Source organism: Microchirus variegatus (assembly GCF_963457635.1).
Source record: "Microchirus variegatus genome assembly, chromosome: 19".
Taxonomy (NCBI): Eukaryota; Metazoa; Chordata; class Actinopteri; order Pleuronectiformes; family Soleidae; genus Microchirus; species Microchirus variegatus.
In genome coordinates, this window is record NC_139820.1 from 12,867,906 (window position 1) to 12,889,447 (window position 21,542).

The 21,542-nt window shown below is 40.1% G+C and overlaps 1 protein-coding gene across 1 annotated transcript; it reads right to left on the reverse strand.

The window, feature by feature from the left end:
- Positions 1-620: 620 nt before the first annotated feature.
- Positions 621-19,354, reverse strand: psmc6 (proteasome 26S subunit, ATPase 6). The gene is made up of 14 exons (XM_083906477.1): positions 19,257-19,354; positions 18,763-18,842; positions 17,018-17,057; positions 13,767-13,819; positions 13,531-13,598; positions 12,699-12,813; positions 11,743-11,830; positions 11,532-11,593; positions 11,316-11,439; positions 6,753-6,814; positions 4,161-4,281; positions 3,995-4,075; positions 1,017-1,088; positions 621-928 (listed from the first exon to the last, which is right to left on the reverse strand). Exons 1-14 carry the CDS (start codon positions 19,339-19,341, stop codon positions 810-812), a joined length of 1,170 nt encoding a protein of 389 aa, XP_083762603.1. The 5' UTR covers positions 19,342-19,354; the 3' UTR covers positions 621-809.
- Positions 19,355-21,542: the final 2,188 nt, after the last annotated feature.

Sequence of the window (21,542 nt, forward strand, 5' to 3'; positions counted from 1 at the left end):
CTGCCAAGTGTGCTTCTCCCCCACGGGATTACACCTAAATGAAATAAATTAATAGTCTACCATTCAAGCAGTTTTCCTCTGTAATATTATTGTGATTGTGCAAAGGACGACATTTAAACTTACGCATCTACCCGAGCAGCAGTGTTCTCCCACACCGTCTCCCTCTCTTTTGCTGCTGCAGCGGTGTTACACTTCCTTCTAAAAACTTGCTCAAACTCACCGTATGAGCACATTAATATTTCTAATTCCAGTGGGTGAAGAACATCACCCTCCGCTTCTCCTCGACGAAACGGGGCTCCATTGATGCTGTCTTTTTAGACTTGTGGTGCATGCGCTTAACTTCAGGTGAAACTACTCCAAGTTGAGCAAACTGTACATGAATCTGTGATTCGACGTGAAACATAAAGTTAAAGTAAAAGTAGCGGGTAAAGGTAAGAACCACTTTTACAAAATGAGTGCTTGTTCAGTTAATCGATCGTAACAGTAAATAGATAATCGCAGAGAGAGCAGGGAATCACAGCATAACACCAGTGGAAAAACAGGAAGTGACACACCATCCATTCAACCAGTTCCAAAGCACACACACAAGACAGTACAACACATGTTATGACAGAGTGATATATTTCAGGACATGAAGTTATTTTTCACAAGTGTTCTGAGATGTCAAACCAAGACGAATCTGAAGTAAAGGAGTCAAAGTTGTTTGGACATAAAACTTGTCTCTGGTCTCATAGCACAGAAGACAGCAAATCCATGACAATGCAATCCAAAACATTAGGTAGAGAAAGGGACTTTTACACACAGAAGCTTTATACAGGTTTGTAGTCCAACTTGGACTCCAGCTTCTTTGAATCTGCCACCTTCCTCACAGCTTTCATGAAGTCTTCCTGAGTGACATACTCTCGATCAGAGCGGATGGCAAAAAGACCTGCAAGCACACAACACAGAGGTTAACACACAAAATTGATAAAGGGATTCTGACTGATCAGGAACTACAAGTCCGATTCACTTCTCACCTGCTTCTGTGCACACATTTCTGAGATCAGCTCCGTTGAAGCCGTCTGACAGTTTCACAATGGCTTCAAAATCTGCAAACGAGCACAAGCAAAGATAATTATCAACTAAAGCGGAATATTTATAATTAAATTTAAAAAAGCAGATATTGGCCCGATTAATTGGCCTATCGATGAAAGTAGGGCTTGTACATAATAGCCAAAAAGTTATCATGATAAAATATTTTCAAATCAGTCAAAATAAATATTAGTTAAATTAGGGTTGCACCCATTACTCGAGTGATTCGAGTAACTCAACGGCAAAAACTCTGCCTAGAGTATACGTTTAATTCTATCTCGTGCAGTCTGTTCAGCGCAGGGATCATTGTTCCACATGGACTGTTTTAACAGACGCACACCGCAAATCCAGATTTCAGCTGGCATGATGGCAGACGGAGAGTGAAACAGCCCGTAAAAAGGCAAAAAATTTAATGTAAACAAAAAGCCAACATGGTGTAGTGCTCAAGTTTTGATACCTGAGGGCTAATTTAGGAACACAACGTTGGACTGAGGGCTGCCAAAGAAAAAAAAAGAAAAAAACAGCAAGAAATCCCATTTGTAATAATTTTAATGACCAGATTGCAGTTTTACAGTTTACATTTATTGGTCTGTATCCGGTAATGTCCAATAAACATTTAACAAGCTTAGTACCTCCTGGATTAAAACTATCAACTCCAATTCATTGCGGGCCGCCAGAAATGTTTCTGCGGGCCGCACACTGAGAACCAATGGTGTAGTGTAACCACTGTAAAGGACAACTGGTGTACCACAACAGCACATTCTCAATGATTCAGCATCTGAGCCGGAAGCATCCAGTTGCTAATGCTTCCAGGACTCGATAATGGAAACTTTGATGTAGCCGATTAAATGTAGCTTACTAGGGCTGCAGCTATCGAATATTCCTGTAATAATTTTTTGTAAATGTATTCAACCAATTATTCCTTGATGAATTGAGTAATCGGATTTAAAATAAATAATATCTACTTATATATAGGGCCTCCAGAGTCTCCAGAGTCTCAAAGTATTAAAATTATTAAAAAGTTGATTTCGCATAATGAAGGCAGTCACATTTTTCTCTCTCTCTCCGTCTATCCCTCTCAAGAAGCTGTGGACGAAAAGGTGAGCCTGCTGTCCAGGCTCCCTGTGCTCTCAGATGATGGTGCACACTGAGGAGGACGAGTCACCGGCCCGTTTTTGTGAATGGAATAGGTGAGGGAGGGTGGGTAAGGTAACTATGGAGCTTCGGCCGCTGTCCGTCAAAGGCTGCTTTGTAGGATGAGTGTGTTGTCAGTCGCCTGTAACATTAGCCTACATGGTGACAACAGCTGTTCTCTACAGTAGCTGTGCGTGTCCAAGTGTGTGTGTGTTCAGTGCGAATGAGCTTGCGTTTATGTTTAGGACAGGGGTGGGGGCCACAACACAAGCGCTACACAAATGAAGACGGTATCTCACCCAGTCAAGATCCTGCACTCTGGTGGACACCTTGGGACGCATGTCGGCGTCTGTAGAAACACCCGTGCCAGCAGAGACTGTGCTTTTTTTTCTTCCTTTTTTTGCCCCTCATTTTTATTATCGCTGCTTTGATGGTCAATAATAGACCTTACAGCCATGTTTTTGAGCCTAAAATTAAGTAGTACAGTGTAGAATATTTTCCACCACTGCATTGCTGCAAAAAGAAAATTCGACACGTGGACCTCGTAAATAGACACAATAAAATGTGTAATTCCCATCCTGAAAGCATGTTATTTTTTTGTACAATAAGTAAGTTTTTATTTGTTTTGAATGAATAAATGCTTTTGTCTTAAGTTTGCCTTTGTGTGATTACATCATTGAAATCCGTTTATTTAAAAATCACATTAACTTATAAAAACTGTAGTTTTGATGCCATACTTAGCCTTAAGACACTATGCATTGTATAATTTTTTGAATAGAGATTAGTTTAAATCGAGAATCCTATAAATTAGGGATGTCACGGTTAACGGTGTAACGGTAAACCGCGATAACATTTTTGACGATAATAATTACCGTCTTTATTTAAAAAAAAAATTATTATCTCGGTGAATAACTGCGCCCGCGGTGTAGGCACCGTGAGCCTTTCCAGCGTCTCCGTCTGCTGAAGTTGCCGCGCAGGCGCACTCTGTAGCCTACAACCTGATGTTCAAACTTTATCGAAGCTGGAATCATGGCCGAAGGAGGAGACTACAGCCCTCAGGACATATACGTATAGGAAAACTCACCCAATACAGTATAGCGCGGTACTGGCGTCACGTCATCATCTCAGACAACTACCGTGTGTGTCCTGCTCTCTTTCAGCCGCTGAATAATCCATCTGTTTGTTGTTTTTGAGACGATGAAGTCTGCTAACACGTTAGCATAAAGATCGCTAGCTTAAAATGCTAACAGTCAACACACCAGCAGTCTCTGTGCTTTCGCTGTCATTGTGAAGATGTTCAGCCACAGACAATTAGTGTCATGTTCTCCTTGTCTTCCTTTGTCAAAACTAAACTTTGTTTTTGTATTTTCTAATCAAAAAAAGCATCAAAAAAGAAAAAAAACGCAAGCATCCCGAGCTTCAACTAACTCAGCAATACATGCACGGCACAGTGAAACATCAAAGTCTAGCACAGACTGGTGGACGAATACAGCGCAAAATATATTGGTTTCTTCATTGGCAATGCTCTGATATTGTCCAATTATATCACACAGGTGAACTTGAAAAAGTTATATCCAAAATGTAACCACAAGCACTAAAGCTGTCAGAAAATCTGACATTTTCCTATGCTAGCTCTGACGTGGAAAAGGACACTTGTACCAGGTTCCCTTTGGTGAAAAGGGGGTGTGTGACGATTCTGTGATTACAAAGGCTGGAGAAACCATAGAAGTGACTAATTACACACCAGCACATCAGGATAGCAGAGGAGGATGGAGGGATGCTCTCTTACCTATTTCTCCATGCTTGGTGATGGGACTTGAGTGGATCTTGAGGATGTCCAGACGAGCCTGTTCATTGGGTAGCTCAATGTCTGCAGAACAAAGAAGGATGTTTAGTCAAGTGTGGTCAGATAGAGTAGACAGACTAATGGAACGGGAACAGGAAGGAGATCTTACGGATTTTACGGTCCAGTCTGCCAGGACGCAGAAGAGCAGGGTCCAGGGTGTCAGGTCTGTTGGTGGCCATTATCATCTTGACTCTGTGCAGCGTGTCGAAGCCGTCCATCTGGTTCAGCAGCTGATGTTGGACACATGTCACATAAACCAATTATTACCTGCCTTTAATTAACTACTTATTTAGTCACCAAATAGTTCGATAATCAATCAAGAGAGTGGTGGGACGATGAACTCATTGTTTTCCTAAAGTAGCGTATTGGTTGTGTACATGAAAAGGCAAGGGTGGCCTTTAGAGATTTTCTCCACTCTAGGATTTTGATCCTAAAATTACCATTCAGTGTGGATAAAAAGCTGAAATAAAAAACTTTTCCTTAACTTGTTTTCGTAGGAATGGGCACTGACACTGAGGCTTACCTTGCTCACAGCTGACTCGGACTCAGTTTTATCACATTCTAACCATTGCACCCAACATCCCAAATATGGTTGCTACAAACATGGTTTGTACAAGCAGTCATATGTCAACTAGAGTTAACTATAATGTTAACTATTTATTACCATTTTTTGCAGATATACCAAGTTTTTTGGCCAGCAGGGACATTTTTTACTTTTACCCACTTAACCTCTTCTTCACGGACGCCCCAAGTACCGGGGGCAGTGCCACACGCAGCGACAAAAACGTCATTAAACCTTGTTTAACTTTAGCACAGACATGCTGCATACCCACAGAAAGGTCAGAAACTCAGCTAAAAGCACATATAAACCATTATTATGTTCACGAAACAGTTAAAACATAGATGGATCAAACCTGCAGGAGCAAAGAAAAAAAAAACCTTACAGCGCACACATTGAAAAGCAGCAGCGGAGCATCAGCGTGATTATGTAAACTAAAGAAAAAATATGCCGATTGGACAGCGGGGAATCCACAGATTCCAACGGTACCATTTTTATCACTCCAAAATAAGAGCAAAACAACTCACTTTCAAGAAATACAATCAGAAATGTTGTCTTACCTTTGCAGTTTATCAAAACAAGTTATTTCCACCGGAACAAAACCGCCTCAAATGAAGAACTACACTTTCCAGTATGGTTTGCGGACAAATCCCGGTCTGATCGATCATTACAGAACGATATTAGATCGTTCTGAATAGAGAAGAGCGAATATCCGCACAAATGTATCATACGCATTTATGTCCTTTTGACTCGCTAATGAAGTGATTCACACACATTTTGAGACCAGCACCTGAGGTAAGCCAGAGCTATGGCGCTGTGTAACTGTATAATGGTTCAGAGTCTCAGAGATATTACGCTCCTCTCTGGGAGCATCGATTTACAGCGAGTTTTTTTCTCACAACTAGTTCTTTTTAGACCAATAGTGACATGTAAATAAAATTAATGGGTTTTAATAATTTGGTACCCAAGAAATCTCAAATGGCACAGATGGTGCCAAACTGTGCCAAACGAGAGACACCTAGAAACTTCACTTCAGTAGCATCAGACTTAGCACAGCTCATGTCCACTTGTTGTTACATGGCCTCCATGCGTTTTCAGGCTCCTACTGCATATTTTAAATGTGACATTTACTTTAAAATGCAATATTTTAAAGTGAGAGGAAAAAATCATTTATGCTGTGTTCCATGTGCATTTACTCTGACACAGTGGCATCTACAGTGAAACTTTCCCTCCACATAAAACAAGAGCAAGGTGTTATCATCACCTTGCAATAAATGACACAAGGTGTTACTGCAAATCAAAGTTAGTTTTCTGGTGTTGCAAATGCTAGTAGGTAGTAAGTTTAGGCTTTATTTAACTGGTATTGGTGAAAAAATGTGTTTCAAAAGGCTTTGACAAGTCCCTGAAGTATCAGTCTTTTTGACCTCTTGTGTCCTGTTGACCTGTTGTGTCCTGTCCGTATCCCCACACAATGTTTTTAAATGATCATACAAAGGTGTTAATGTAAATCGAAGTTAGATTTCTGGTGTTGCGGATACTAGTAATGGAAGATAATATGGAACAGTGTTTATCTTTCGTTCTTCATTTGTGTATACTCTATGTAACTTTACATACAGTCTTACAGTTTTCCCGTCCGTAAGCCCTCAGGGACCCATTCAAAAAAAACATGCATCAGAGATTGTGTTGTGCAGAGATCTTTTATGATACTCAGCCCAAAGTATTTACCTTTAAACTGCCAACATAAATTGTGGAGTATTATTTAGTTGTATAACCACTCAGAACTGCTTCACATCTGTGGTGCATGGAGTCGACCAACTTGTTGCACCTATGAACAGGTATTCCAACACATGTATTTCTTGGTTTTGCCTCATTTTTGATGTCACCCCACAAGTTTTCAGATTCAGGTCAGGGGATTGGACTATTATTTTGAACACAGCCCTTTCAATTTATTATTCAACTACACAGACTCAGGAGCATGCATACCTTGAATGCCTATTGCTTATCTACTCTGCTTATGTATGTTGCACACGTGCAGCCAGCTACTTGGATTTCATCTCTTTTGTCCTGACATGCAAAGTAAAGTGTGGGACCTTGTAGAGTTGGCTGTTGTGATGTATATTGTACCACATGTGCGACTGTTACCTCCATCAGAGTCCTTTGGATCTCTCTGTCTGCAGAGGTTCCCTCAGAGAAACGACGGCCGCCTGCAGGAACCCAAACACATGACAGAGGACATTTAGAACAATTGAGCACACAAGGTTCCAGCTCCCGATCAAAGACCACATGAAAATTACATGTAGTCTCCCAGGTCCATTCTGCAACAAAACATGAAAAGAATATACTGAATAACCACCAGGGAGCAACTCCACTTGTTGGCAAGAGAACTATTTGAATGCAAGTCTGTGTGAAAATCGCTAACACTCAACAAGTGTTGGGCTAACCTCTGCTTTTCTTGTTGACAATGCGGCATCAACCAGCGACCTCATCTCCCCTCCCTCTTATGACCCTTCAATATCTGACCCCTGCTTCTGTATTTTATTTTATTAACATTAATTAATCACATAGAGTGGTCCTGTTGCACATATGTTAGTTATGGAGGTCTACTTGCATATATTAACTTGTTTATATGGTCAAAAACCTCCTAGTTTCTGGAAACGAGCCGATAGAAATCTGTCCTTTTTGAAGAACTTGTGAGCCACGTTATTTCAGACATAAATCTCACCTGAGAAGACAGACTGTGTTGTGATTGGCCAGTACCCCGGAAGTGACCTTCGGCACACCCGCTCTCAGAAGCGCAGCTCCCCCTTTTGGAACGGTGGATGCACTGCTCCTCATTATCAAAACATTGTTTTAACAGTGTTTAAAAATTGCTTCGTCACGACTCCCACTGCGGCTTCAGTCCCTTTTATGACTTAGACCCGGAGTCAAACCCAGAGTCGGAAGACACTGTCGCTCGTAAAACACCTCCACAGCGGACGTTATTCTTCTTCTGCAGTTCAATGTACGCAACCGGATGTGCCCGGACTAGTGCCCGGAGCAGGACGATCTGCTGTTCCGGAGAACCGCTGTTTACGTAACTATAACGGAATTTTCAGAGATCTCGCTGAGCCAGAGATTACAATAAAACACAGCGTTCTCAGCAATCGCTGAACTGTTTGTTTTGAAATTTCAGGGCTTCATAAACAAGGTAATGACGCAGATACACTAAAAAACAGCGTTAATTGGAACTTCTGGTCTAGTTTCGCTTTAATAATATAAAGTTCATACTTTACTTATATTGTTGAATTCTTTCTCCTTAAAAGAAATAATGTAATGGCATGTTTTCACTAGGGATCGACCCATTATTGGCCTGGCCGATTATCGGCACCAATATTTGGCATTTTGACGAAAATTGGCTTTTTTTTTTTTTTAAATAATCTGACAGCCGATTATAGATCAATTTAAAACTGGTTTATTTTGGCTCTGCTACAGCCTTGACTCTCTACCTGCAGTCACTACTCTGTCTTCAGCATTGTCCCACACACAGCACCATCTGATTACACACAGTAACAGCCAATCAGCAGCAGTGAAAGCTCTGCATGCAGTGCTCACACACGGCAGAGAGGAGAAAAAGAGAAGCTGTGGAGGCAGCAGACTCCCGAAATGTAATGAAAATCACAGTCCTCTTCAACTCTACTACGCTACTAGTAACGTTACCATGAGACCAAAACTTAAACATAAGCGCCAGCTCTGCTCACTCGCAGTCTCTCCAGCCCTGCGTCTCTCGACGACGACTAAGACCAGTCATTGTGCTCGTTTCGATCCTAGTGTCAAACACAAGGTTGCCAGGGAGACGGCAAATTACAAGTGATGAAATCAAGCTTAACCCTTAACCCTCTTTGATAGTTTTCCACAGGAGGACGGTGCTTAATGACGTTCCAACGCTAAATAGACCGTGTGTATGCGTGCCTGCAGTTAATAAAAAATTGACATGTGATGGGGATACTGAGAGAGGGCAGAAAACCTGAACAGAGGACAATTGTGCTCATAAGTTTACATACCCTGGCAGAATTTAGGATTTCTTGGCCATTTTTCAGAGAATATGAATGATAACAAAAACTTTTCTTTCACACATGATTAGTGGTTGGCTGAAGCCATTTATTCAACTACTGTATTTACTCTTTTTAAATCATAATTACAACACAAACTATCCAAATCAAAAGTTTACATACCTTGGTGATTTGGCCTGATAAAATGCACACAATTTATATTGTTGACATTTCACGTATATTTCCCAAGAAATTTCATGTTTGGTAAAAAGACACTTAAATTCTTCATAATTCTTCATACACAAAGTTCTTGTTGTTCATGAGATCAAATTGTGCTGTATGTGGCCCCTGAACAAAAATTTGTTGGACACCCCTGGTCTAAGTTTTGATATTGTCCTAAATGCTATCCTGCGAATCTAGAATTGAGTGCGCATGCGTCAACCGGCGTGCAGTCTTTTACAATCGCTCCTGTCCAGTCTTCTACTTTTTACTTACTTATTAGCACTGTAGTGCCCAATTAATGTTTCAAACCATTTGTTTTCAAAGCATTGGTCTCTCTCACTGGTATGGCAGAGGATCAATGGCCAGTGAGAGTGCTGCAGGACACCACCTGCTGATTCTTTCTTCTGTGCTTCCCTTCAATGCTAGGTCAGCCTGTGAAACCAGTGCAGTAGTGCAAGGTATTGAAATGGGTTTTTGCCTGCGCCTCTCCATTGTGTCCTTGGTGATTCAAAATGAAAATCTGGCACTGTCCCCATTGCTGTTCGAGCATGTTTTCCGATTGGTGGTATTGACCTCAATATGGGGAATGACAAAGCCGGAGATCAGGTTTATCCTGTTCTTAAAGTTGTTGACTTGCCATTTTCTGAGCCAGAGCCAGATGGTTGGCCGAGTCTCATCAAACTATTTTCAAATTTTGTGGTTTGACTCGTGCTCCGGCCCATAAGCAAGCAGACAGTGAAGCCCAATTTATACTCCTGTGAGGCCAAGGCCAACAAAGGAGATGAGAAACAGCAGCAGTGGGTCCAGAATTAAAAATAGTGTTAAAATAAATAACACCAGCCTTCACAATGAAGTCTGGAACATTCTTGGTGCTGATGATGCGGCTCCGGAGGTCGTCCCACGGCAGACCAAAAAAGACAAACACAGCAGCTGAGGCCAACGTGCACGCTAATGGGAGGATCAGATCGGTCAGGCTAATGTTGAAAATAGGGATGCACCGATTGCCATTTTTGAGGCTGATTCCGACTTTTCAAGAAGTTTGACCTGCCGATACCGATTTTAGCCGATTTCAATTTTTTAAACCATTTTACAGCATACGGAAAGATATATATTTATAGGACAAAAAAAAAGGAAAATATATATGGTGCACCTACCAGGACGCAACGCCATTGTATTGTTTCAAAAATTGAAATAAAGTGCAGTAGTCTACATGGAAGAAAGTTAAACCATGTTTGAAAAAAATTTAAATGCGCTTTCACTACTCACAGAGATTTTCATCTTAGGAGAGATGGCCATAAAATATATTTAAAATGTTGATCAGTGTTTATCAAACCTGGAACCTAGTTTTAATGATTTTTTCTTTTTTTTTTTAATTGTCAAACTGAACAAAGAAACCAGACAATATTCACATTTAAGAAGCTAAAAAATCACAAAGCTTGTAATTGTAAAAAAAAAAAAGCCCTAGTGGTTACCTAAATGTTTCACGAATATTACACGAAAACAAAAAAATCATAAAAAAATGATTTTTAATATATAGTGCTGGGCACTACACTCCGTTAATGTTAACGCATGACACACGTGTCATGTTTACTTGACTCCCGATTATTAATGAGTCTTTAAAGTAACACTAAACTTTAAAAACAGAGGCACACGTACGCAGTATACATGTACACTGGTTATTTGTAGCGCTGCTCTTTTCCTGTAATAAACAGACCGATCCAGTTCCACTGTAAACGACACTCAAGGAGCTAACGCAGCTAACTGGTAAACAGTGCCGCCGTTATACTTTATTAATCAAATTGTGACATCCCCAGACTGGCCCAAAAACATGCGTCAGTCCACCATCGTTCCCACCCGGTACGTCCGATGGCCAGTCCATACCTGCACATCAGCTAAAATAACGGACGATGCTCCAAGTGAAACGAAGACTTGTGGTAGAGGCACTAAAACTGCTGCGAGGTTTACCCAACCGCGAAAAAATCTGCAGATCTCCATGATTCCCATGAGGCACACCTGATCGTATTATGGCATGGCCCTATAACTACGTATCACGTAGACTACACACCTGCTTTAGGCCTAGTCCTAGACCTCTTCATCTTTAGTTATCATCCAATGTGCCTCATTCGCTGCTACTCTCATGAATGCTGCACACACACAGGGAACAGTGAATAGGAAAATCAATTTTATACCAGCTACTTCACTGACATTGATTGGTTTTGACCAGACTAGGGCTGGGCGATGTGGCCTAAAAATAAAATTCCAGATTTTGCCCTAAAAATAAAATCTGACTTTGATTGGTTTTGACCAGACTAGGGCTGGGCGATGTGGCCTAAAGATAAAATCCCCGATTGTGGCCCGTGTGTGTCAGAATCAAAAGCATAGTCTGACAAGTTAACAACTAGACCGAATATGAGGTTCACCTGAGGGAAGCAACACTGGAGTCGGAATCACTCACCGATGGCATCAATTTCATCCATGAAGATGATGCATGGCTGATGGTCCCTGGCATAGTTGAACATCTCTCTGATCAGCCTGGCACTTTCACCAATGTACTTGTCCACAATGGAGCTGGACACTACCTGCAGCATATAAAACACACAGAGAGATAGCGTCAACTGACCGAATGCACTGCAGTGTGGTGGTAAACACAGAGCATGGAGCCTGTAGTCACCTTGAGGAAGTTGCAGTCGAGCTGACTGGCAACTGCTCTGGCAAGAAGAGTCTTCCCAGTGCCTGTTTCAGAGTGAAATCTCTGTTTAGAATTTGTATCAAAGGATTCAAGTGAATAAAATGAAAGATTGACAAATATGATTAAAAAATCTCTTGGTGCAAATAGGAAGTCATAGAAGTAGCCCAAAAAGAGATGAGAGTGAGCCACTTACCTGGAGGCCCATAGAGCAGACAACCTTTAGGGGGAATGATCCCTACCCTCTGGAATAGCTCAGGGTTGGTCAGAGGCAGCTCAATCACCTGCCACAGAACAGCAACAGCACTATTACCCTCTCAATGGAAAGAAGTCAACATTTACCACAGCTCAGAAGGTAGAACAAAGTGCTGGGTGGTATGACCAAACATTTATCTTGCAAAATTTCAACAGTTTTACGGGATACCACTGTATTTTTTAATAGAGAGTTAAGCGATTTGAGTAGGGGTGTAACGGTTCTGAATCGAAAACCTCGGTTCAAAAGCTCATTCTATCTTCTCAAACCTCGGTTGCGCTCGCCAGCTGCCTCAGCTTCATGGCGCTGTGTGGGAGCAGAGCAGCGAAAGACAGTGTGTGCTTCTTTTACTGCTATCTTTTGCATCATTTATCCACAGAACATCAGAACTTTGCACTTACTCATGCCCGTAGACCGAGTTCGAGAGCTATGCGAGTAACACAGACACACACGCACATGCTTCGCATTTATTTTTGTTATAGCTCAGACTAGTGTAAGTAAAATTTTTATTTATTTAGACAATGTAGACTGGTTCCAAGACAAATGTTTTATTTTTATTCCTGGATAGTTAAGAGATTAATAGAAGTAGTGTTTATAGTGTTTATTTGATAAAAGTAATGTTCATACACTTGATATTGCAATGCAACAATCATTTAATAAAATCCAGAAATTTTTTCTGAAAGTTTCCCAAAAGGTTTTTCAGTATATTTTTTTTAATCTGAGGTTTAAACCGAACCGCAAGTCAAAAACCAAAGTTTTGTGGGTTTGGTGAACCGTTACACTCCTAGCTTTGAAAACTACAAAAGTGATATATGAACACAAAATACAACTGCAAACACATATCACGAGAGCTTCTGATCACCTGCAAGACAAACTGCCAAACAAAGCCAAAGTTGTACCTCTCTAAGTTCACGGATCTGTTCAGACAGGCCTCCAATCTCAGAGTAGGAGACGCTGCCAGGGTCTTCGTGGGACATGTTGTACACCAGAGGATCTACCTCTCTGGGAAGGTACCTTCGGAAGAACAGGAAAAACATAGTTAGCCTAAATTCATCATCACTAGCTGTGGTAAACATCGACATCAAGGACATGCTGTTTAAATAAAGTTTCTGCAGGATGGACATATGTACACAAAGATTAGAGCATTACTTGTAACTCTCCTTTGGTGTTTAAGGAGGGCTTCAACACTATTGTTAGTCTGCATGGAGTACAGACAGTTACTTTTATAGCCATAAATCCTACATTATGTAGAAAATGTATTATGCTCCTATAAAGGAAAAAAATCAATAGCATGATGAATGTACTTTGTTTTTTAAATGCTCACGAATTCATTGTGCTATTTTGCTTATTCTTCCATCTAATTACTACTGCAGAATGGTATTTAAGCATTTCTATGAAATTTAGGATGTGTATCTGATTTAACTTTTTTCAATATCCATTTGAGTGATTTAGTACTGGGCTAAATTAATTCAGCTCATCACTAAAGGGATGGATGAGGATCTGAGAAACTGACACTGCAGGTAAATTATTTCTAACATGCACATGAAGGGAAGTAAGGCAGATGCAGACCAATAAAATCTGTTTTCAATTTCCCATGGTTGGAGGAAAATAAAACCACAATATTACTCTGCTTTTATGGGGAAATTCAATAATTCAGTTCAAAGTTCAACAAGTGTCCTTTTGGACTTGGATTCTGATACCCTTTCACCGATACCAAGTTGTCCAGCTTACCTCATTATAGTAAGAGTGGTCATGTCCAGAGCCACTCTGGTGCCTGGCTTCAGCTGTGACTTGTCCAACTATGATCAATGATTTTAATGGTAAACAGTTATTTTTACATTTTAATCAGTACAATGCGAATTTAGATACTGACTGATGTAATTTAGCTACCAAGTGTGTTTACTGGTTTAGAGCAGGTTGATCTCTAATATAATGGTTGAAACCATGAGTGCTGGTTCAGTACTTACCTGTCTACGACATCCCACCACATATCGGGGCCCATTGGTAGCCTTGACAATAACTACAAAAAGACACAGAGACAAAAAACATTTATAACTAGTACCGCAAGCGGTATTAAAGGGTTCGAGCTTGAAGCGCGCCAGCCGTCGTGCCAGCCGTCTTGCGCCAATCTCTACACGTGCGTATTGAGCTCCTCTCCTGTTCTTTCTCTGTCCGAGGTATTCGTTATTATCAGCGCTATCCTTGCGCATGTCGGGCTGTGGAGGGAGATTAATGTTTTACTTCCTGTTAAGTGTGTTCCACTTCCTGTTGGGAGGACACATTTTGCAGACATGTTTGGGGCGGGTCCGTGGCGGGTCCGTGGCCTCACATATCAAATTCCGTGCAGATCGGTCAATGTACGGTTAAGTCAGAGAGCACTTCCTGTTTAAAATGGCTGACTTCCTGTTGGGTCAGAGGTGTGTTCAGGGAATTTCCCTTGACTCACATATCATGTTGCGTGGAGATTGGGCAATGTACAGCAAAGTAACATTTAACTTCCTGTTTCGGGTGTTTCAGGAGGTTGTCTTTTGCTGACATGTTCAGGGCAGGTCTGTGGTCTCACATATCACCTATTAGGTGGATACAACAATCCTTGTTATAGAAGCATAAAGAAGTGTGAAATGTAATGTCATCTCCAGCAACCAGGGGGCCCCGTTTTTCGAATATTTTCATATAGACTTCTTCAGGGTCGGACTGTAATAAATCCAAGGAAGTTTGGTTCAGATTGGAACAGGATTTGCAAAGTTATAACAGTTTGTTTTTCTGTTGCACAGTAATTGGCATAGTCTGCCATCATCAGGGGGCCCTGTTTTAGAAATTGAATATTTTCATATAGACATCTCCAGGGCATCAATCCAAGGAAGGACATTGGACTTTCCATCGCGAAGTTATAAGTTTCGTTGTCTATTTAGAAAAATAGGAATTTTTTACAACTTTGGCTCCCTCCATCTTGTACACTTGAAAAAACCTTCAATTAAAAAGTAAATAATTACATAAAGAAAAAAAAACCTTCAATAAGTTTCGATTCTCGACTGGTCAACACTAACCTCACCAAGTTGTTAGGTGATAACAAGGTGATAGGTCAAAAGCTCTATGACAAGTTCGTCCAAATACCAAATGTAATTCTGTCTGCCGTCACCAGGGTGCGCTATTTTCGCAAGTGAATATTTTTTTTCATATAGACATCTTCAGTGTCGGATTATCATCAATCCAAGGATGTTTGGTTCAAATCGCAAAAAAGATTCACAAAGTTATCATCACAAATATACTTCGTTTTTGTTTATAATCTTTAACCACCAGGAGGCGCTGTTTTTGAACTTGGACGTTTTTTTATAGTCGTCTTTAACAACTATGGATCATGAACCACAGCAAGTTTGGTTCGGATCAGACCTTCCATCACAAAGTTATAAGAGTTTCTTTCAAAATCGTAATGTTCACCAACTTTGGCGCCAATTATCTCGTACAGCATGCAACCTTTCAAAAATCATTCGCTAAATTTCGATCCTCAACTTGTCCACAGTGACCCCACCAAGTTTGAAGGTGATCACACAAAAGCGCTACAACAAGTTCGTTCAAGTAGTGTCATATCGTCTGCCCTAACAGTTTGTTTTTTTGTCGCAAAAATCCAACTTTGCACCGTGAACATTGCAACACCGATATCATATTCAACACGCATCATCTACCATGTGTTTTCACTCATTTTGAGTTGGATACGACGATCTCTGTAAGTTATTCCAGAAATTATTCCGTAAATAAACGTTTTTATTTTGTATATTTTCCATCACCACCAGGAGGCGACGTTATTAAACTTGATCGTTTTTGCATAGGTGTCTTCAGCAACTACCCATCATCAATCACGGTAAGTTTGGTTCCGACTTGACCTTCCATCTCAAAGTTATAAGAGTTTCGTTGTGTGTTGGGAAAGTGCGGAATTTTCGCTAAATTTGCCGCCCCCCATCTTGTGCGCCATGTGATATCTTAAAACACCTTCCAGATTATTCCGTTCCTCAACTGGTCCACAGCAGCCTCACCAAGTTTGGAGGTGATCGCTCAAAAACTGTAGGACTAGATAGATTTTGTAGCATTGGTGTGAAATAGTCAAAATGGCTGTTCAGCCCAAGACGGTGGCCTTCCTGTAGGAGTTACGGCAACGCTACATCTGACTTTTTGGACCGTCCTGACAAGGGATGCAATGATAAACTCAACTCATGTATTGATACGGTTCATGATTTTTTGTTCACGTTACGATTTTCTCACTGGTACGATTTTTTTTTTTTTATCAAAATAAGCTACAGACAAACTATGACCAAATAAAATTGTCTTTTATTGTTAGGAAAAAAATCTAAGAGGTGCTTTCTTTACAGAAACTCTGTAAAACAGTTTGTGTCCTCTTATAAAAAGTGCAACTTACATGGTCATTTTAAACAACAAAATACAAGAAAAATATCTCCTTTCTTTAGAAACACTCTCACAAGTAAAGGCCACATTATACTTCACCGACTGCGTAACGCGTTATCCGCCCGCGTAACCACTGAGACCCCTCGAGCCTTCATACTTCTCCGTCATGGTTACAGATAAGCACTGCAATTTCCCGCCAGATCAGTAGGGGTCGCTACGCAAGGTTGTTGTGCTTTTGGCTACAGTGAGCAATGGCGTCCAAGAGAGAAAGACTGTGGAGGTGGAATAACATTGAAACAGTGGCTGTTTCTCACTTGTCTTCCCTCGTCCTGTGCCCCGTACCTACGTAGTGACGTAAGTCACCAACCAGTGACTTTTTTAAGACAACGTAACCTATTTCTAAAAAAAAAAACTTATCCTACTTCTTTCGCATTCGCAAATTATTTTTTCTGTCAACCGGTGCGAATCGTCACGCATTTGTACCGATTTTATAATTGTGTCACGATGCATCATTACATCCCTAGTCCTGACATGATTAACAAGTGTACCAAGTTTTTATCATTTTATTATTTTAATATTTTGACTGTGAATATTTGTTAATTTTGTTGTTGATTATTAATAATGTTTGTCAACACCGCTTAATAATAACAGGAGGGGCTTCCGGTTCTTGGTAGTATTCAGTGCATTTAGCATGTTTGCTATCAGTTAGCAGGTGCAGCGAGAGTGTAAGTGAATCTCAATAATTTTTATGCTACACCCTGTGGCATGACATGGGTATCCATAGAGTTCTACAAAAGAGAGGTCCACAAAAAAAACTTACACTTCTCTTCAGTCAGCTGTTTGAGCACTTCTCCAACAATCTGAAGGAAAACAAAGCAGTTAGAATTGGACAAATACTGTACTAATCAGTGACACAAAAACTGTAACCATTGTAGTGCTGGGCGGTATACAGGTTCACACTGAATACCTGTTTATATTTTCGTTATAATATGAATTTTTAATATACCGCCATACCGGTGTATTTGATTACACAACATTCGTGCAGCCGCAATGCGGCTGTCTTCTTTGAGAGTGGGCGCTCTGCATGTAAACGTTTCATAAATGTGTTTCATTCACTGAATGAAGCCTGTCATATTTGGGACAAGAGTCGGGACCTTAAATCGCTTGCACAAAACTTTTACACTCAGCATTTGTTTGTTTTTCATTTAAACCAGTATGTGCAGAGAAGCGCGGTGGGGCAGGCGAGAGAGCGAGAGTGAGGTCTGCGGTTTTGGTCATTAGTTCATTAACTTATTTGTCTGTAGGTACTATGTTGTGAAATATGTTTAACCTTAAATAAACTACATCTACAGGTAGTTATGTCTCGTTGTATTAGCTTGTCCTGTTATTGACGTCATGCTGTAATCGCCTGACAGTCTGGCTGATTGAAAGCCCCCAGATGCAGCGGATGCAACGCACCCCAGATGCGTAATGCAAATACTATGTGAATATATTCAAATATGCGTTTGTTTTAGAGGAAATATTCGTATATCATTTTTGAACAATTTTGACAGCCCTAGTAAGCATGTCTTGGAAATTCAAGAATGCATGACGTTAAGGTCGGCACCCTCCACATCAGCAGGTAAAACGGGGAATTGTTACAAAAGATGTTGATTTGCACAGTCAAAGTTCTGTATTTTAACTGCAATTGTCTTTGCATTCCGATTCCTCACTTCATTAGAATCATGAGTAGCTTTTCTTTGTAAACAGCATCATTTTCTGGGGCCATGCGAACCTGTACTAGTGTTATTCTACAGTATTCATGACAGTAAAATAGACCATCCTAATTTAATCTACTGCAGTAATTCTGTTTTCAACCAGTAGAAAATACGGTGAACATTACGCATGAAAAGAAAAATACCATCATATATCGCGAAACTGTTAGAATTTTGAAAAATATTGCGATATATATTTTTGGTCATACCGCCCAGCCCTAAACCCTTGTATCATTGATGTTGTCCTCACATTTTAACACATCTAGAGCTGCAACTAACGATTATTTTCGTTGTCGATTATTTTCTCAATTATTTGTTCACAAACCAAAATGATTCAGTTTTAATGATTTCTTAGTTATATGGAGCAAAGATACCAAGAAAATATTCACATTTAAGAAGCTAAAACTATCAGAAATCTTGTTTTAATAATGAAAAAAGCTTCAAACTGATTATCGATTATCAAAATAGTTGCTGATTAATTTAGTAATTGATTAATAATTGATTCATCGTTTCATCTCTAAACACATCCAAATTCATTTTAACATCAAATGTTTAGGTAAAAATGTCTCAACATGGTTAGAAATGCATAAAAGTGAGGAAATTCCATGAATGAAATTCCAGTTGACTGACTCAAATTTGATTTTGTTTACTGCACACTTGAGTTCAAACAAGAAATGACATGCTGAGGCATCATGTTTTTTTTGTTACATTATTTAGGAACTTTTGTTTTAAACAGTAATTTCTTTAGGATTAAATCGAACGAGTATCAGAATGAGATTCGCTCCACAGATCTGACACACTGTCTCGTTACCTGTCCGACACTCTGCAGAGCCTTCAGATCGTTCTCCGACTTCTCGTACTGTTTGGTTTGTTCCCTCAGCTGCTCTCTTACTGGAAAACAAACGTTTAACAGAGTCACAAACAACTCGATGATGATGATACAGTCATTCAAACCGTCCACTGTCTGAACTAACGTTAGCAGGCTGGTTAGCTTCGCTCAGATGTACCTGAAACTTTCAATTGCAAGTATGTCGCAGAAATAAAAGTTATGCATAGAAAGACTGTGGACGACTGAATATTTGAAGTCGTTAACCATTTCTTGACTATTTAAGCTAGTTAAGCTAGCATTACTAGCGGTGACCGCTTCACATCCATTAATTTCTATGGAGATGCTAACTGCATGACAAAGCAGTAACTACCTATCCGGCTAACTGGAGCTTACTATCCAATAAAAAGACAGCTATTTAAGGCATAACGTGCGTATTTCTACAACACAATAAAGGCGCGTGTTAAACTGCCACATACATTCTTTTAACCGCCCGTCAACTTCTTTATGTTCGAGTAATTTTTTCCTGTAATCCTGTAGCGCTTTCTCTCTGCCGTCCGCCATGATGCCCAATTGAATGCTGGGAAATTCTGCCTCGTTCTTGTTTAGGGTTTCCGGTGTGCTGCCAAAAATTGTCTATGAGAAACTCATTCATTCCGCGGGAGCGCGCACAGCCTGTTAAGATCGAATCCCGGAATTTATATATATGACGTGTACAGATGATTTTCCTTTCGTCACAACGTGCAAATATAAGTAATGACTGTGGTAATAGCAAAGGAACGTCTTTGATATCATTGTTAATGCAAATTCTGCTAATCTAACTACTGTAGTTCAAATGATTTACAGATGTTGATGTTGTTGTTTTCTTTGTTAACGCTTAACATGTTTAGGGGGTTATATTTACCTGGTTTGTGGTCTTTTGTGGAAATTACTTTATTTCATCCAATAAAATGTGGGTATATTGACTGGCAGGGTTTGAGACAAGTACATCATTGGGGAGAATAATCATTTGAATTGCCTCCGTTTAAATAGCACTAAGTTCCATTTTCCCATATGTGGTTTAATTTTATTCCATTTATCTACGGTGGCCGACAGGGGCAAATGCACTGCAAACCCCAAAACACCAGCAAATAAGAAAACACCGGCAAATAAGAAAACACCGGCAAGTAAGAAAACACCGGCAAGTAAGAAAACACCGGCAAGTAAGAAAACACCAGCAAATAAGAAAACGCCGGCGGCAAGTAAGAAAACGCCAGCAAGTAACAAAACACCAGCAAGTAACAAAACACCAGCAAGTAACAAAACGGAAGTGCTCCAGGTCTGTGGGGGCGCTGTCGTGCAGGTCTTTGACCAACCTGTTGACTCGCAGTGTTGGAGTAGCATCCAGCTGCAGCCCCAGAGACCAACACCCTGGCGTGACAACAACACCCTGGCGTGATAATAGTGGTTTAATGGACAGGGTTTTTTTTCTAAAAACTTTATTTACACACCGAAACGACGGGAGTGGTTTGACGGAAGTGTTTTTTTTCTTAAACAAGAACGAAGGAAGAATATAAAAGTACGTTAGCCTGTCCATATGCTTAATATAACTGCGGTCAAGCAAGCCAACACATCGTGAACGACAGTCAAGCCAGCCAACCCAGTTTTTTGCTGTGGGTGATTATAGCAGGTTTACGGTAACGTCTCAGAACTGGTTTCAAAATAAAAGCATCCCTCGGGTACATAGCGAAAGACTGTAATCTAAAGCAAATACTAGCAACGGAAATGTACGGACATTGAGAAATGTACTTTCAAAATAAAAGCTCATATAATTGAAAATTGTAAGCTTAAGCCATTACTTTTTTTTATTGGAATACGCCCTGTTATCACAGACTAATTCCATTTCAGGGTGATAGTACATGACCTGGTTGTGTGACTCATTAAGTTTAAAGACATTCGGATGTGTAGTTTCAGAATAAAAGCCCGTCAAACTGTTGAATATGACACAAATTACACATGATTTTGGATTCAATTTAAAAGGAAACCCCTGTTATCACAGACTAATTCCACTTCAGGGTGATAGTACATGACCTGGTTGTGTGACTCATTAAGTTTAAAGACATTCGGATGTGTAGTTTCAGAATAAAAGCCCGTCAAACTGACGAATATAACACAAATTACATATGATTTTGGATTCAATTTAAAAGGAAACGCCCTGTTATCACAGACTAATTCCACTTCAGGGTGATAGTACATGACCCAGTAGTGTGACCCATTAAGTTTAAAGACATTCTGATGTGTGGTTTCAGAATAAAAGCCTGTCTAACTGTCGAATATGACACAAATTACACATGATTTTGGATTCAATTTAAAAGGAAACGCCCTGTTATCACAGACTAATTCCACTTCAGGGTGATAGTACATGACCTGGTTGTGTGACTCGTTAAGTTTAAAGACATTCTGATTTATAGTTTCAGAATAAAAGCCCGTCAAACTGTCGAATATGACACAAATTACACATGATTTTGGATTCAATTTAAAAGGAAATGCCCTGTTATCACAGACTAATTCCACTTCAGGGTGATAGTACATGACCCCGTAGTGTGACCCATTAAGTTTAAAGACATTCTGATGTATAGTTTCAGAATAAAAGCCCGTCAAACTGTCGAATATGACACAAATTACACATGATTTTGGATTCAATTTAAAAGGAAACGCCCTGTTATCACAGACTAATTCCACTTCAGGGTGATAGTACATGACCCCGTGGTGTGACCCATTAAGTT